General features: G+C 41.7%; 1 protein-coding gene across 1 annotated transcript; it reads right to left on the reverse strand.

The window, feature by feature from the left end:
* Positions 1–4,700: 4,700 nt before the first annotated feature.
* On the reverse strand, positions 4,701–10,026 carry LOC134540652 (protein krueppel-like; the record flags this gene model as incomplete). The annotated part of the gene is made up of 4 exons (XM_063383526.1): positions 4,701–5,602; positions 6,329–6,374; positions 6,474–6,498; positions 9,833–10,026. Coding segments are annotated over 4 exons (1,167 nt in total), but the record flags the coding sequence as incomplete, so codon positions are not given.
* Positions 10,027–17,424: the final 7,398 nt, after the last annotated feature.

The raw sequence follows: 17,424 nt of genomic DNA on the forward strand, positions 1-17,424 counted from the left end.
GCAAAATTCCGAATGCGGAAATCGAAGTTCTGGGTATGACTTCCTAGCACCGCTGCAGATTAATTTGGAGGTTTGTTTTTTATTTTCCGTGACTTTCGTAACATTAGTGACCAATGAACACTCTGTGTGTGTGTGTGTGTTTGTGTGTGAAGCTGTTTTTCTTCTTATTATTTCCTGTCCCTACTGGCTGTTCGTTAAGTGGACACTGCTGGGAATAATTACCTTGGCTTATCTCGTGATCTCAAAAAACACGACGACGGCTACTATCCGATGGTTCCAGTTTCCACGACAACAGATGCTGCAATTCCGGGTGTCCCCTTCCCTCCTCCCCCCCCCTCCTTCCCCTAGATCGTAATCTCGGAACTCTTCCGTTTGTTTTGCGGCTAAATGAGTCCGCCAGCTAATTGCCGCCTTATCGGGGCTCGAAGTCTGGTAGGTTTTTCCAAGGTCAAACCGCGCCTGGTCGTCGCTGAGAGAAAAAAAAACTATCTTGCGGTAAATTTCATTATCTCACCTCTGTGATGTTCGGTGTCATTCCCTCCCCATTCTCACCCCCCTCCCCTCACCAAGGGCAGAGGCAACCAGAGCGCAATCACCAGTTGCCAAGAGAAGAAACATCTTTTAATACTACAAGAAAGATATTGCAACTTCGTATGACACGTGGTTGTGGTTATTTTTTTTTCTTTACGTTTGTGAAATACGTTTTTATCTCTCTCTCTCTCTCTCTCTCTCTAGATGATACTTAAGTATTTCTTACGAAAATTGGCGCATTACTTATTTTTACCGTTTTTAATATTGATTTTTCGATCAAGCCTGACGTTTTTAAAACCACGGGGTGAAAAAATTCGGGTAATCAACAATTGTTTTGAGTTTATTTTGTTTCGTCATGCTTTCTTAAACGTGCGCCGTTAATTTTTTTCGGTAAGCTGTCGGCGAATCATCCCGGACAGCGGTGTTTCGGAATATCTCACCCTGGACAGGGCGGGAAAATTATTTTTTTTTGGGGAAGGAGTGGAGGGGGGGGGGGGGGGGAAGAGGGCAAGGAAGGGACCAAAAATTTTGAAAGAAAATAAAATCGCGTGCGTACCGGATGACGTAAGGCTAAGCGTGAAAACGCACCGACCGCGTGAGACGTCCAATGTCCTCCTTACTCGGCTGTGTCCCTTCTTGTGTATTCCCTGTCTGTCCCAGCCAAAGCAACCCGAGCCTGGTGGCGGGGGTGGGGGGCGAGGGGGGTGAAATATTGGCAGGAACATCCCGTCCAGAAACAGGAGGAGCGCATATCCCTTGTTGAGAGAGAGAGAGAGAGAGAGAGAGCGAAGGGAGAGGGGCAACTTCTTTCCCCGGGTCGTGGGCCGACAGAGAGCGACTTGAAAAAGCCTTCCCAGAGAGAGTTCACTGAACTCGCTAAAACCACCCTCCACCATCCTTCATCAACCCTCCTACCTACCTACTCCTCTTATACCCCATGCATTTTTCCCCCTCAGTCAACCAACCCACCCACAATAATTTTTGCCCGCCTCGACCGTGGCATATTCAAGATGATTGTGTAAGAGGCCTAGGGAGCTCTTAGAAATGTTTTCCCTAGCCGGTCGAGAGTTTCGAATTCTAGCAGGTCCCCCCCCCCCCCACAGGAAAGAGAAAGGAATCAAACCGGGGGGGGGGGGGGGTGGGCATCGGAATATCCTTTGCCTGTGTTGTGGCGTGGGCAGGCTGCAAAATGGGGTTTGAAGAGGGGAAGGGAAGGGAAGGGGCATCGCGTTGTGTTGCAGAAAAGGCCGGATACCTGGCAACCAGACTGAATTTCCCTGACCTTTTTTTTTTTTTTTGGGGGGGGGGGGAGGGCAGATACGAATTTTCAGAAATCCACGGTCTTTGCATTCGAGAAAGAAAAAAAAAACTTCCGCAGGGTTGTTGCTAAAAGCTTGAAAATTCCGAAAATTCCCTGACGTTTACATCTTGTCCGGATCTAAATCTACAGGTTTCCCTGACCTTTCAGACACTAAATTGCTTGGTGTCGCTTGATGGTGGATTGGTACACGTTTTTGTGTACAGTTGATATAGATTCAACAAAAGCTATCGAACGTAGGTGATCGAACTTGTGTGCAAGCATCCGGAAATTAGTTTACCCCCTTTGTGCTTACAGTAAAAAGGACCAGGGTTTTCACGAAAAGTAAAATCAACGAAATTTTTATGATTGGTAAACGTTTGATCAGTTTTTGAGGTGCCTAAACGTTGGCAGATCTTCATTCTTCGCGTCTTTTCGGTCTTTGTCTTAATCTCAACATAACTCATGCTTCATACGACATTTATAATGGGATCAATGTAGCGCTATCCCTGGCTCTTCTTCCCGTTAACATGTTCCTATGTCGTTGTCTAGCAAGCCTTCGTGTCGCGATGCATGTCCAATTAGTTTCGCTCTTAATCCCTCAACTCTAAATGTTAATTTGTTTAAAATACCCCAAATAAGTGGACTTTTCATAGAAAATATGTCAAAACAGTTCCACGCAGTTTCGATATGAAGCAGTGTCAACAGTTCATTCAGTGAAATTCTGCAGATTTGCAATTTTTATTTTAACTGTTTCGTATTTACAGTGCGCACTTTGTAGAACTTCCCCGTTCGTTTTTTTTTTCATATCAGTCCATTTGAATATTAACGTGTGCCTGTAGCACCATTGATAGAATAAACAGATTATGTATATGTAACTAATGCACCGATTAGCATCCCTTCAAAACCAGCGAAACTTGACTGTCGAGCAATGCAAGTTGCTGCATTTAGCTGAATTTACATTGTGACATTCAAAACGAGTATTCATAGCATATGAGTGAGCTTAAACTGTGTTTGATGAAATCACAAAAAAAAAACAAAAAAAACTGTAGATCACATTTAAAAGTAACTTAAATCGATATCTGAGCATGAGTTGAACCGGAATTTATCCAATCACACATTCTCATTCAACGCAATGATTATGTATATGCTAAAAGGCGGAGACTGCCCTATACCACTGTAAAAATTTGCTGTACTTTATATATTATGGCCTATTTAGGATGCCTGTAAAGGACTAACCTCCCACGAGAAAAAAAAATAAGTTAGCTCTGGAAATACGTATCTTTCAACATATGTTATTAAAAAAAACAACCAATCTTTTATAATGGAGATTACATACTTAAAACTATGACTCGGAATAATGTTACGTGTTTACAGTATATCACAGCTATAGCATGGTTATGTTGCAACCAGTTAAAAGTGGATACATCCCTGCCTTCTTGAATTTTTAGGTAAGTACTTAAAAAAACAGTCTGAATTACTAATTCTGAAATTTACAATGCGCCAGAACAAGGCGTTTGAAATAAATATTGTTTAAAAATAGTTTTAACCTTAATGGCATTTGAAGCTGCACTTACAAAGGGTTCTGCCTTGTCATGGTTTTTTACATTTGATAAAATATTAATGTCGATCAAAACTGAGGAAATTTGGAACGCACGGAAAGCTATTTTCTGTATTTCGTGCCGAAAATGCGGACACTTAATGCGAAACAAATACGTTATTACTTCAAAAAGCAGGGATTTGTCCACGTTTTAACGTTTGACTGTTCGGTTAGTATAAATATCACAACTGTTGCGGAAGAGATTGAAATTTGCGGTGGACTAAATCATAAAATTGTTAAAATAAAAAAATAAAAATAAAGAATTCTGATACCGCAACTTTCAACAAATATCGTTATAGGAAATCGCCTTTTTTTAGCTGTCAGCTGGAACATTTACATTCGCCACAGCCATTTATTAGCCCTGTTCCCCTCGCTGTAGGCTACTCAGCAGAGACGGCTGATGCTGCTTCAAATGGTGGTGACGTCACTAATAAATAACCAATCAACGCCGTCTATTTTCTAGCATTATCGTTAACATGTTGGAGGGCATCTTACCTTGCACCTTGCCACCCCTATAAAGCCCATCCTCTTTTCTCTATGGAGTATTTTTTTTTTCACTACTTTGCGAAATTAGTCGTCGTGTGAACACGTAAATTTCGCGTACCTTCATTTCTCAGCAATTCAGGGGAAATTCCATTCGCCGTTCACGCTGCGACAAAATTAAATGTGACTATTTTTAAGTTTTTAAAGAAAGTAATTATTAAATTGAAGCGGGGAAAAAGAGTTTATTGTTGATGTAATTTAACCGTGCGTGTAAAACAGAATTTGTTTTGTTATAATCCACGTGACTTGATTATTTTTTTTTCCGACCGGGGCGTACCCAAAAAAAATTGGTGCTTACTTAGTTTTTCTCGAGCGTCTTTCCGCGCACGGGGGAAATGATGCAGAACCAGTTCCGCGGTTTCTGAGGCAGCCAAATGGGCGTGCCCCGACGGCCGACTCGTTCGCGCTGCTTAGACGTCACGGTAATATTTAAGGAACTTTTTCAACGAACGAAGGAAGAGAGTTTCGCAGGAAACCCCACGCCGTATTTGGACTTCCGCGATGTTTATTTTTTTTTAGTTCCGAACAGTGATTTTATTTTAACCAATAATTTGTTATTGAATTAGGGAACTCAGAAATGAAGATCGCAGGCGCTTTCGCGGCCTTTGTCTGGGGGTTGCTTGGCTTCTGTTTGGTTTGTAGCCGCGACGAAGGCGAAGACGTTTCAAAGCGGTTATCCGCTGAAACCAAGCAACTCCAGGTGAAGTGAGTGCAGCGAGGACGGGGCGACTAGGACAGCAGGCGCCGGAACTTGGGGTGGCGGTGGTGCAGGTAGGCGGCAGTCCTCCTGGGGGCAGGCGAGGCGTCGTCGTCGGAGGGCGGCGAGTAGCCGTTGTGGCGCGCGCCCGTGCTCATGGACAGGTCCTCGGGCTCGGTCTGCTCCGGGGGCGGCTCGGGGGCGGCGGCGGGGGCCGGCGCCGGGGGCGGCCTGACCACGTGGCGCACCTCCAAGGGCTTGCGGGTGCGCTCCTTGCGCACGCTGCCGTTGTTGTTGTGCAGCGCGAGGATGAGCTCGGCTCCGGAGCCGTCGTCCGGGTCCTCGTGGTCGGAGACCTCTTCGCGCGGCTTGCGCGCCGGCTTGCGCGGCTTCGCGGCGCCGCACCTGTGGTGCACCAGGTGGTGCCGGCGCCGGAACCTGCCCTGGCACTCGCCGCAGCCGAACGGCTTCTCGCCCTTGTGGATGAGCGCGTGCGCCTTGAGCTGGTTCGAGTCGCTGAAGCGCGCCGGGCACAGCTCGCACGCGTAGGGCCGCTCGCCCGTGTGCACGCGCAGGTGCCGCCGCAGGTTGGCCACCTGCACGAAGTCGCGGTCGCAGTGCGTGCAGCGGTACGGCTTCTCGCCCGTGTGCAGCCGCACGTGCGTCTTGAGGTGGTGGTCGCGCGTGAAGCGCTTGCCGCACTGCGCGCACGCGAACGGCTTCTCGCCCGTATGCGTGCGCTCATGGTTCTGCAGCACGTGCTTGTAGCCGAACGAGCGGCTGCACACGGCGCAGGTGAAGAGGCGGCCCGCCGGAGGTGGCGGCGGCTGGCTGGGCGGGGGCGGCTCGCCGCTGCCGCTGGACGGCGGCGAGGAGCCGGAGGTGGGCGGGGACGGCGGCTCGAGCGCGGCCACCTTCCTCCGCCTCTTGGGCGCTGCCGGCACGAGTCACAAACCTCACAATCTCACAATCTCCTCACGTCACCCTCTTTCCATGAAAAAAAAGACTATTTTACGTAACATGAACATTCCACTACCGAACGTTCAGCAGGGTCTTAAGGGCCCCGCCTCGTCAGGTGTGTGTGTGTGTGTGTGTTGGTGAGGCGGGATGATAAGCGCGACGCTCGCTGGTGCTTCTAGCGCGGTGTCTCCTCTGGACTGGCGCGCAGTCTTCTCGTAGTCACAGGATAACGGTGAAATTTTTAAGCGGTGACCGTAACATTACACGGCGGAGAAATGACGATAAAAGTGTAGGCCTAATGCAAGTCCCTTAAAGTGCTTTCAAGAATCTGTACTGGTTGTTTTATACCTAATAGTTACTCTGAAAACATGCGTTTTAGCCATTTTAACTCTTCTAAAAATACAGTTTAGAAACATAATCTGAAATAAAAAAGTACTTTTTGGCCCTCAGCGAACTCTTAAATGATTTTCGTAAGCAGACCCCACTCGGATATCTCGAGTAGTTTTGAAATCGCGTTGTTTTTCCTGAAGCTCTGCCCACCGTGTGTGTGCCCGGGTGGGTGGAGCCCTTAATTATTCTTCTATGTAATCGCCAAAACTGTGGAGGCATTTGCCGTATCGTAAAACAAGCTTCTCGATGCCTTCTTCCAGTGAATAGAGATACAGGGCCAGCGCCTGTATCTCTATTCCCTCTACCTCACGACGCCGCTGTGATGCGGGTGGACTAATAGCGCGGCGCACCGGCTCCTGCGTCGAGACGGGCACGATGTGCCGCCACGCAGCGGTGTCGTGAGGGAGAGGGAGATTCAGGCGCTGGCCCTGTATCTCTGTTCACTGGCGGCTAACGTCTTGGAAGAAGGCATCGAGGAACCTGTGTCACGATACGACAAATGCCTCGATCATCTTGGCCATTATGTAGAAAAAAATTAATAAGAACCTGCTGTATTTTTGGTAATAAAATTTTTATGTTATGTAAGTGTGTATTTTTATACAGTCCATCGGAGGTAAAAAAAAAACAGCGAATATATTTAAAAAAAAAATTCAGTTGTCAGTTAGCCTTAAATGTGTCTGAAGTTAAAAGTTTAAGAAATATATGTGTGTTCTTAGTGAAACTTTATGTAAAAGCCTGGCTGTAGTGTTCGTTAGCTGTACAGGCGCCATTGAATGACTTACTATTTATAAAACAATTGAAAAATAATGAAACCATAAATAAAGGTATTTCGCCTGCTGCACTGAAGAAATTTTGCAGTCACTTATGGTATTTGTCAGAAGATTAGGCTATTTTAGCACTTTTTGATAAAAATGTTGCTGTATCATCAAAAATAAAAATAAAATGTTTGAAAACTTAAAACGGTAAAATCTCTACACGGAAAGAAAGTATTCCGTTTCTCCAAGAAATACTTTTCATCTTACAGGTAAGATCATTTCTGTATTTATTTTTGCTTATGAAATTTATGAAAATGTTGTAAACATAACGTAAACCTGTCATTATTAACCATGCTTGGCTCAAAAACCATTTTTATATGGCATATACATAAAATATTATTGTTATAGAGTATAATAAAAAAAGGTTACGGTTTTTTTGTTTCAGATAAAAATATTGAAGACTTCATTTCTCAAAAAAGTTTAAATTTCCTGAAAAAAATTAGAATTCAACACTAACATTTTGAATAAGAATTTTTGGGACGCAGACGATGAATATTTAGAGAGTCAAAAAACAATTAGTAATTTAAGAGTAGTAAATGTCACGGCAGAGAGGGGCGTGAAATTAATACAAGATTTTAACGGACTGTTCACAGCTGATGTATAACTAAGACAATTCCTTTTTCACAGTGTTGAAGACCACAGGAAGCAATTCCCTGATTGCAAAAAAACTTCGTTATAAAGAAAAAAAATTAAGTTGGAATTATTTTATCAAACACCTAAATGTTCATTTAAAAATTGTAATTTGAAATTTGAAAATAAAATGATATCTATTAGCATCTTTAATTTTTTTGCATGTTTTAATTTGTAACCCTTTTTTCCCATATTCAAGGCCGATGTTGCACGGGCTAAATTTATATTTACTAAAGGAATTTTGTAAATTGCCATTTAACGGAAAAGAAAAAAATAAGGGGTGGGGAACCTAGAATTACGAAGTTATTTATCCCCCCCCCCCCTTTTCCCAAAGACTGTGTCGAAGATTATAGGAAGAAATTTCTGGAATGCAAGATAAAAAAATCATTAAGACGTAAAATGTTTAGGTTTGAATTAAGACGTTTTTTTTATTAACATTCCAAATCTGTATTTTTTTTACTAAAAAAAATATTCATGGATAAATAATAAAAAAAAATATAACAGCATTTTTTCAATTTATTAGCGAGTTCTAATATTGTTAACCCTACATTGCCATATTCAATGGCGATGCGGCACGGGTTAACGTTAAAACAGTGTCCACGTCTGTCCACTAGTGTCCATGGTGACCGGGTAAAGTCGATTTTTTTTTTAATCACCTTATGGCCTGCGTCGTGTTGGTTAGACGTCCAATTTTAAAATTTTGCACGGTGGAAACTGTTTTAAATGACTGTAATTTTTTGTAAGTTAATGTTTTTTTAATAATGGTTACGTGGTCAAGCATTTCCGCAAAGTTTTGGGCGTGACAGTTCAGCGATGGTGAAGTCCAAAAAAAAAAAGTGGCTTAAATACGCCACAGCATAACACTGAGAGAAAGGTTTGTTTGTCTCAACAAAATATTTGTTTATATATATATGGCGAAATAAATATATTTTGTTAATTGAAACAAATATTTTGTAGTAGTAAAGATTCTGTTGACTCAACAAAATGATTCTGTCAACTCAAATGTATATTTGGTTAGGTGTAACAAATTATTATTATTTTTTAGTTATCGAGTTTGGTTAAACTAACAAAATATTTTGTTCCACCAAGTAAATATATCGTCGGCTTACTTCTAAAACCTCGTAAGTCCAGATTTCCCCAGTTTTATATTCCGGATGTGTTTGGTGTATAATTTTCATTTTTTTTTCATAGTGCATATGCTGATTAAACCTCGTAGGTCAACTCTACTTACTTAGTCTCTTTTCTATTCACAAATTATAAAAACCTCGTGTCTTTGTCAGTCGAAACCGTGCTCCAAAAGCTCAGAAGTTCTCCCGTAAAATTGACTGAAATGGATTTACGAGGTAAGTAGAAGCTTTGAATATATATACTGTATAGAAGTCGCCAGCCCAGGTTAAAATTTCTAATACGTTTTTGAGGTAGTTGGTTAATTCACCGCCGCAATTGCCACCATCTCTAGGGAATCGACTCGTGGTGGTCCCTAACGGACAAGTGTCGAACTCTTCAAACACCCCTTCCCCCTCCCGTTGAACGACCTTGAGCTGCAGTGAATGTTGGGTTGGGGGGTGCGGGGGAATTACAGCGGGCAGCAGTGCTGCGCTCTAACGTGTAAATAACAACCTAAGGCTGGGTTCACAATTAAAAAAATTAAGCGAGTGCATAGCAAGCCATGCACACGACCTGTGCACACGACCTGTGCGAACTGCGAAATTGGTTCACAATTGAATTCTTACTGTTAGTTTCAGCCAATGAAATTTCGTGAACTATGCGACATCTGTTAACAGTTTTAGTAAATAAACATATTAACTTTCAAAATAACGATAATACTATTATTATCTCGACATTTTCTTACCACAATATGGTTAGTAAATATATACATATTTCTAGTCCCGCCAAAAAAGCACCCTGCTCTTCTCTCATTGGCTGTTGTGCCATGCGTACGCGACCGAATTAAAATATATTCATTTCACTCCTATGCGCACGACCTCGCTCCCATGCACACGACCAACTTTCTGCTATTGTGCATCGTTAGGTTAGGAAACATGGCGTTCATATCCTATGCACACGACCTACTGTTACTGTTACTGTTACTGTTACTGTTATTTTTTCAATTGTGAACCCAGCCTAAGACGATACAGGGCGTTACGGCAGCGCACTTGCAGCGGTTGAAGTTCCCAAGCTGCTCATCATACGCTTCTGAAAAACGTGGAGTAAATCCTATCCACTCGCGACTTCTATACAGTATATATATATATATTCAAAGGTAGAAGTAAGCCGACGATATGTTTCGCCGCGTGTAAACAAATATTTGTTTGATTCAAACAAAACCTTTTCCCTCTGTGGCATGGCACTGTTAGGTCGTGTTGGACGTGGATTTGCGCTCACCCGCGGGCGTCTGCGCGCCCGTCACCAGGTGCTCGGGCCAGGGGAAGCCCGTCTGCCGGCGGAACAGCCCCGGGCCGGCAGTGGCCAGCGCTGCGTGCAGCCTCAAGGGGTCGTGGCGCGCGAACAGCAGCGAGGACAGACCGCCGCCGCCTCCTCCTTCTCCGCCTCCGCCGCCCCCAACGTCTCCGCCTCCTCCCGCCGCCGCCGGCCCGTTGTTGTTGGTGGCGGCGGCGTCGCTCTTCATGGCCACCAGTCCGCCTCCTGCCGCACACACACACGCGCACACCGTCAGTCGCGTCACAGTCCAGCCCGAATAAGAACCTTCTGTCCGTCTGTCTTTCCGTATGTCAGTCACGTCACAGTCCAGCCGATCAGATGGTCCGAAAAAAAAAACTTCTGTCGTTCTGTCCGTCCGTACTATGTCAGTCACGTCACAGTCCAGCCGATCAGATGGTCCGAAAAAAAAAAAACTGCTGTCGTTCTGTCCGTCCGTACTATGTCAGTCACGTCACAGTCCAGCCGATCAGATGGCCCCGAAAAAAACAACTTCTGTCCGTCGGTTCGTCCGTCCGTATGTCCGTCGAAACCGTGCCAAAAACTTTCACGTCCGACAGACGGACAGACGGACGAAATTACGACCTCGAAAATGTCCGTAAACTGCTTCTTTATTATGTTCTTTGACTTGCCTACGAACACGATTGGGGGTTTTGATATTTGAAACAATTGATTGTCTGAGAAACACAAAAAAAAAATTGGTTGTCTGTAAAGTCGGTTTACGGACGATAGTTTAACGTGAAAACGTCATAGTAAATTTGATGAAATGATTGCATAGTTTTATGAATAAAATTGAATAATTTTTATTGAATATCACTATTTTGTATGGAGACAAAGAAGGAGTGAAATTAAATCTATAATTTAATTGATAAATTTACTTTTATTTGCACTCATTAATTCAAATATGTTTATTACTTTAACGAACAGGTTATTTTAACTATAACTTTTATACATGTCTTCCAATCTGTGTTATTCTGTTAAGGATAAGACGATGATAGGAAAAGTAGGAAACGAATGGGGAGTGTTTCAAGTGTAATGTGCCTCGAAAAAGTCAAATTGATGGTTGTTCCAATCGAGTGGAAGAGAGATAGACGCGGCGCAAGCGTACAATGAGCGTAACGGGACAATGTGAGTAACGGGACACTTTTTCGTGCGTGCAGCCGGCGTTCATCGATTTATTAGACGTCACGTCAATATGTAAATTGTTTTTTAAAAAAAAATTGAGAAAATTGTAGGAATTGGTGGATGAACGTCAGGGAAAAGCCAAGGAAATTTGGTTGGAGATTTGCGTGGACATCCTCCAGCACAGTTCACGTTCGGAACCAGTGACCTTGAACCGCGTGGGACACTCTCGGAGACGTGAACAGAAAACAGGCCGCTGAAGACGTGAAGACGCGAACCTCTGGCGGCGCCCGTCTGCCTGCTTCCGGTCCTCGGGCTTCCGGGGCGATGTCAGGGCCCAGTGGCGCACGCAAGAATTCCGTTCGGGAGGGAACGGAAAAAAAAAATTAAATTAAAACGTCATGTTTGTTATGAAAAAGAACATCGCTACCTTCTGCCTGCGTATTCAAAAGTTATCGGAACACATCACTTCCGGCACGGCCGTCGAAATCGCGAGCTAAAAAAAAAGCAAGAAAGTTTTAAGTTGAACAGTACTTGAGTTGCGCTTTGCGCCTAGCGTAGTTTATAAACCGGTCTGACACTCGCACACTGACATCTATTGGCATACGAAGTAGGCTACGGGTTTGCCTGCACAGTTGTGGTTTCAAGGTGTCAACCATTTTCCCTCTCCTAAAAAAAACCCCTTTTTAAAAAAAGGGAAATCAGGAAACAGAGATATGCATCAGCCCTCAGCGCATTGTTAAATACTTTTCGTAAACTGACTGATAACTTGAGCAGTTTTTAATTTAGCGATTTCTTTTAAAGCTCTGCACACCGTATGTGTGCCCGGGTGGGCGGTTACGTTATCGCTTAAGGCCCGTTCCACAGTGACACGTAAACGGAGACGTATCTCCTGTCACGTCTTTTTGCTTCCACAATGCACGGAAACCTAACAAACGGCAACCAGTGAGATTTAATTTCACGGTTATGATATATTTATTTAATTTTTATTTTAAAATGAGCTCGAGATCATAAAACGTACAATATTTACATGCGTGATAAAATAAACCACATAGTTATAATGTAACACTAGATATTCTTGCACTCGAAATTTTTTTTTAACGTATTTAGCCACCACAGTCAAATTCTCGGCTTTCTGTTGGTCGCAAGCAGCAACGTAAACGTAAGAGTTGTGTATTGCCGAGCTAATCCGTACGGGTCCGTGTCCGTTTGCGTGCCGTTGTAGACACTCTTGTTTCGTGACTTGCGTGTTGGTTTACGCGATACGTCTCCGCTTCCGTGTCATAGCAGAACGAGCCTAAAGCCCGGGTTTATAAACTACGCAGGACACGCAATAACGCAAGACGAAAATTTTTTTATAGTACCGGTTCATAAACTACGCTAGACGCAAAGCGCAACTCAAGTACGTACTGTTCAACTTACAACTTTCTTGCTTTTTTTTTTAGCTTGCGATTTCGACGGCCGTAGCGGAAGTGAAGTTTTCCGAAAACTTTCAAAGACGCAGGCAAAAGGTAGCGATGTTGTTTTTATTATAAACATGACGCTTTAGTTTGTTAAACTTTCGCACAGTCATTGAAAATTTCGTATGTTTACATGATGAACACGAATGAACAAAAAATTAAGCGCCCGGGGGAATGAATAAGTTTTCAACTGTTTAACAATTTCAAGTTGTCGGGTTGGTGTCACATCGCAGTTAGCGTGCTTCTAAATGACAGTGATTTTCTAGCATTCACTGCGTGTTTCGTTTCATTTGTCGTTGAACACAGAGAGCTAAAAATTTTACACATCTAAAATTCTAACTGAATTTTGCATGCTTCATTTTATAGTGTGCAAATAACAAACTTTTGTGTCTTGAAGGCCTTGCTTCTGGCTACTTAGTGATATAATTTAAATTTTAGAAGAAAAACATTATCTGGCCTTTTCAAATACTCACATTTGTGGGTTAATTTAGCATTACTTTATTATTACTTTTTTTAGTAATTAACGTTATAACTTCAATCTCTAGATGGTAAAAGTATTTAAATAATTATTTTCTTAACTTGAGTTATAATCTATCATGCTATTACGATGAGCTACATCTGGTGAATAGTATTGGTCTGTTACAGTAATGACGATGGATGTTATAGATAGATCGCGGTTTCGATGACCAGGATCGACTGCACATACCCCTGTACACTCGGGCAAATAACGCAAGTTCATTGGTTGTTGACTTGTAAGTCGTCTCAGCTGGTTTGTCTGTGATTCGATCTTTCTTTGGTTGAGGGTTTATAACTGGTTGAGATTCGTCCAGATGAACAGTAAGCCAATAGCAAAATTATCTAAGAGGTATATGTGTTTTTAATTCTAGCCTTCCACCGAATGAATCCACGAATTTTGCAGGTCTCTAGTTATAGATTAAGATTTTCATACAGGCCAAGTTGACGACGTAGCCTATACAGTGTAATTTTTTTATTTGTAATTGGAACAGAAATATTCATATTAAATTACAGGTACTTGTACATTTACATGAACACAACTGTATCACTACAAATTAATGTTCGCAGTAACACTGGGTATTTATGATTTATGTTGTCCCAGTAGCTCCGATAGTTAAAGTTATTTGCAACCCGTTCCCTGAATAGCTTTCCAGTATTAACTGCATAAATTAATACGCATAATAAAACAAAATAAAGTCCAGCTATTCAATGTTTGATTATCTTTTCCGAGGTTAAAAAAAAAACTGAATGAAACATCTATTAAAATATACAATCATGCGCCAATTTTCGTAGAAAATACTAAGTATTATCTCGGAAAAAACGTATAACATATATGCAAAAGTAACCATAGTCATGGGTTGTACAAAGTTACAATATATATTTTTTGTAGTATTTCAGTCTATTTCTTGGCAACTGGTGTCCAAAGGGAACTTTTTGTGAAAGTAAAGAAATTTTATAATTTCTGTGTACATTTTCGCGGGGTGAAATAATGTTATGTGATCGGCAGTGAGTAGGTGCTTGGTTCATGAACACAGCATGGAAACAAGAGAGGCGCGAAAGATCTCAAAGAGCTACCAAGATGTCCAATCACGAGTCCGGGTGCAGCAGAAATGATTTAAGTTGGAAAACGACGATGGAAGACGTCCGCATCCAAACTGCAGTCTCGTTAACGCGCGAACTTTTGCTTCCTTGTGCAAGCATTGAAATCTCCGGTAGCGAAAAAATCTTTGGGAAGCTAGGTAAAGAGTAAAAAGTCGAAGAACTCCCTCAACTGCTACCTTCTAGCCGTTGAGAGGCAGTAGGGAGGTTTTCGTGTGTGTGTGTGTGGGTGCGTTGGTGTGTGTACGTATATGTAGAGAGAGAGAGAGAGAGAGAGAGGAACAGAGAAAAGAACTCCCCCTTTTACCCCACTCAGGAGTAACATAACATCCCCGTTTGGGGGAGAATTTTTCAAAATACTGGCCGAACGTATTTTTCTTTCCTTAGAGCTCTCCTGCTCTCCTCTTCCTTTAAACACCCCCCTCCCCCCAATTCCCTTTCGCGTCTGTTTCTCATCTTCCGCATGAAGTGACAGCTTTTCGCTGGCGACTGGTGATTCTTCGTCTCCCGCCTGCAACCTCACCCCACCCCTCCAATTCCCCCTCGCTTCCCCCCCACCCCCACCCCACAACCGCCCCCGCATCCTAACTTTTAGGGTGCAGCAACCTCCAGCTTCCTGCTTCCTCCCTGCCCCGGTCCAGCCTCGCCTGATGACGTCAACGACAGCCTTGTGACGTCATCGCAAGTTCGCTCCCGAAAACATTTCTCTCGTTCGCATGCCTTAATTGCTGGCAGCTTGAAGTGATGATCTTATAGTTATGTTCAGATTCCACCATTCCGTACCACTGCCCTGTGTATTTTTTTTTTTTTGCAAGCAGAACATCAATATTCATGAAAAATTATACAGATTTCTGTACATTTTTAACATTAAACAACTACTGTATCACTACAAAATAGTGTTAGCAGTAATACTGGAATCGTATTCTTGCCCGAGGAATTTATACCTCAAATTGTTATTTGTAAAACGTTCCCTAAATAGCTTGCCAGTATTAACTGCACATATTAATAAGCACGGTAAAACAAAATAAAGTCAAATTGTTGAATATGCTATTATTTTTTTCCATGGTTTAAAAAAAAATTATGCTCCCAGTATTATAGCGAAAAACATATTTCATGTGTGCAAAAATAACATGTAATATTACAAAAATTACAAACTATATCTTGGACACTGGAATATTTTTTGTAAGTACAGAACTTATTTTTTTCTGTGTTTAATATATTGCATTCCGCAATGGTTATTTTGTTTGTTATTTGTTATTTATGCTTGTTTTGGTTTATAGTTAATTTCTAATTTATGTTTTAATTTAAGTTATTTCTTTGTTAAGTAACATAAATTGCAGTCTTTAAGATTTGTTCTCAGAAGTACTTTATGTAGCGTGAGTTTCGTTTCGTTAGCGGGAAAGTGTTGCAAAGAGTGATGCGGGAGTCACAATAACGGAACGCTACGGATGCAATGCATAAGCAAAAAAAAAAAAATACGTTTACGGAAAGTACCTACTGTTTTTGCCCGTGCGACAACCAAATATAAAAAAGAATTTTAAAATTTTTTTTCTTGCCGTGGCGTAAGTTCCAAACATACAACAGCCATAAATGCTTGCAAGGTTTTTTTTTTTTTTTTTAATTTGACATGTTTGAGATAAATATGCTTTGTACAAATTTAATATTCAGTGGAAAAACAAAATCGATGTGCGTGAACACGTTTCAGAGCTTGCACAGATAAATAAGTAAAAAAAAAAAATCTTGACAATACACGAACATACTTAACGTACTAAAACATCTGTTAGGGTTCAGGTGTAGCATATTTAACACCGTAACTCTTTTTTTTTGTGTCCTGGAATACCGGCCTTAATGCCGCAAGAGGTTTTCCAAGGCCGTTGTCACGCGGTACGCTGAACTATGTACTTCATTGGAACATGTTCAGCTGCTGGTAATATGTAAATACGTTCCCATCGGTGTGACCGGAAAAAAAATTGGTTGTCTGTAAAGTCGGTTTACGGACGATAGTTTAACGTGACAACGTCATAACAAAACATTGATGAAATGATTCCATACTTTTATGAATAAAATTGAATAATTTTTATTGAATTATCACTATTTTGTATGGATACAAAGAAGGAGTCAAATGGAAATGTACCATTTAATTGATAAATTTACTTTTATTTGCACTCACAGGAAAAGTAGGAAACGAATGGGAGTGTTTCAAGTTTAATGTGCCTCGAAAAAGTCAAATCGATGGTTGTTCCAATCGAGTGGAAGAAAGATAGATGCGGCGCAAGCGTACAATGAGCGTAACGGGACACTGTAACGGGACAATGTGCGTTACGGGACACTTTTACGTGCGTGCAGCCGGCGTTCATCGATTTATTAGACGTCACGTCAAAAATTTCGTGGAATAATTTCGTGATATGCTAAATTTCAAATGAATGTAACTTTGTGCTCCTTCTGCCATCGCTCAGAATTATCGCTTAGTGAAGCGACCTCAAGCAGTCTCGTCACGACTGTCTGACAGTGCGGGTCTAAGGGCCGAAGTACAGGAACTTGGCATCGAACCCCAAAACCCATTAATTAATTAATTTATTTATTTATTTGTCGTCTTTATTGGTGGCGAAGTTAAGGTGGTACGCCTTTTCTTGCATTTAACCACTTTTCTGCAATTACATCAAATAGTGCAATATTAAAAATTAAGCCTGATATAAGCAGATGTTGACTAAATATTAAGAGAACAAATTAATATTTAAACTTAATGTTCAAATATTAACTATTACAAAAGATTCAACCATAAATAATTTAAAGTAATTAAAAATTAAGCATAGACATACATAAAAAGGAAAGAGATTAAACATACAGCAAATATGATAAAAAAAAATTAGGTGCTACTACATTAAATCCAGTCACTCCCACATTCACACACAGATTCAAGCAATAGGGTAGCGGCGAGTGATCCCAGGTCCCAGGTCGCCTTATTCGACCCCTAACCATCTGTTTTGGTTCCTGAAAGTTTCGTTTCTGCGTTTTTTGTTCACAGTGTTTCTGAAGATATTGCTGCGAAGCAATGGGGATTGTAATTGGCCAATTTAAATTAAGTTTAATTTCGTGGGATGAATTTTTTTTTTACTTTGAGATCGTAGTGTTGTCCAGCCCTCCCTTTAAATAAAAAGGACTTTGGGTTGGGGGGGGGGGGTGAATTTAGCTTTAGCTGAGCATCTGGAAGCTAACGAAATTATTTACTTAATATATAAGTATATTTAACTTCCAATTAAAACGCCTCAATTAAATCAGAATTTCGTGTACTAGATGTAGACAATCGAATAGTATTACCATCAAAC

Source organism: Bacillus rossius, chromosome 17 (genome assembly GCF_032445375.1).
Source record: "Bacillus rossius redtenbacheri isolate Brsri chromosome 17, Brsri_v3, whole genome shotgun sequence".
NCBI lineage: Eukaryota > Metazoa > Arthropoda > Insecta > Phasmatodea > Bacillidae > Bacillus > Bacillus rossius.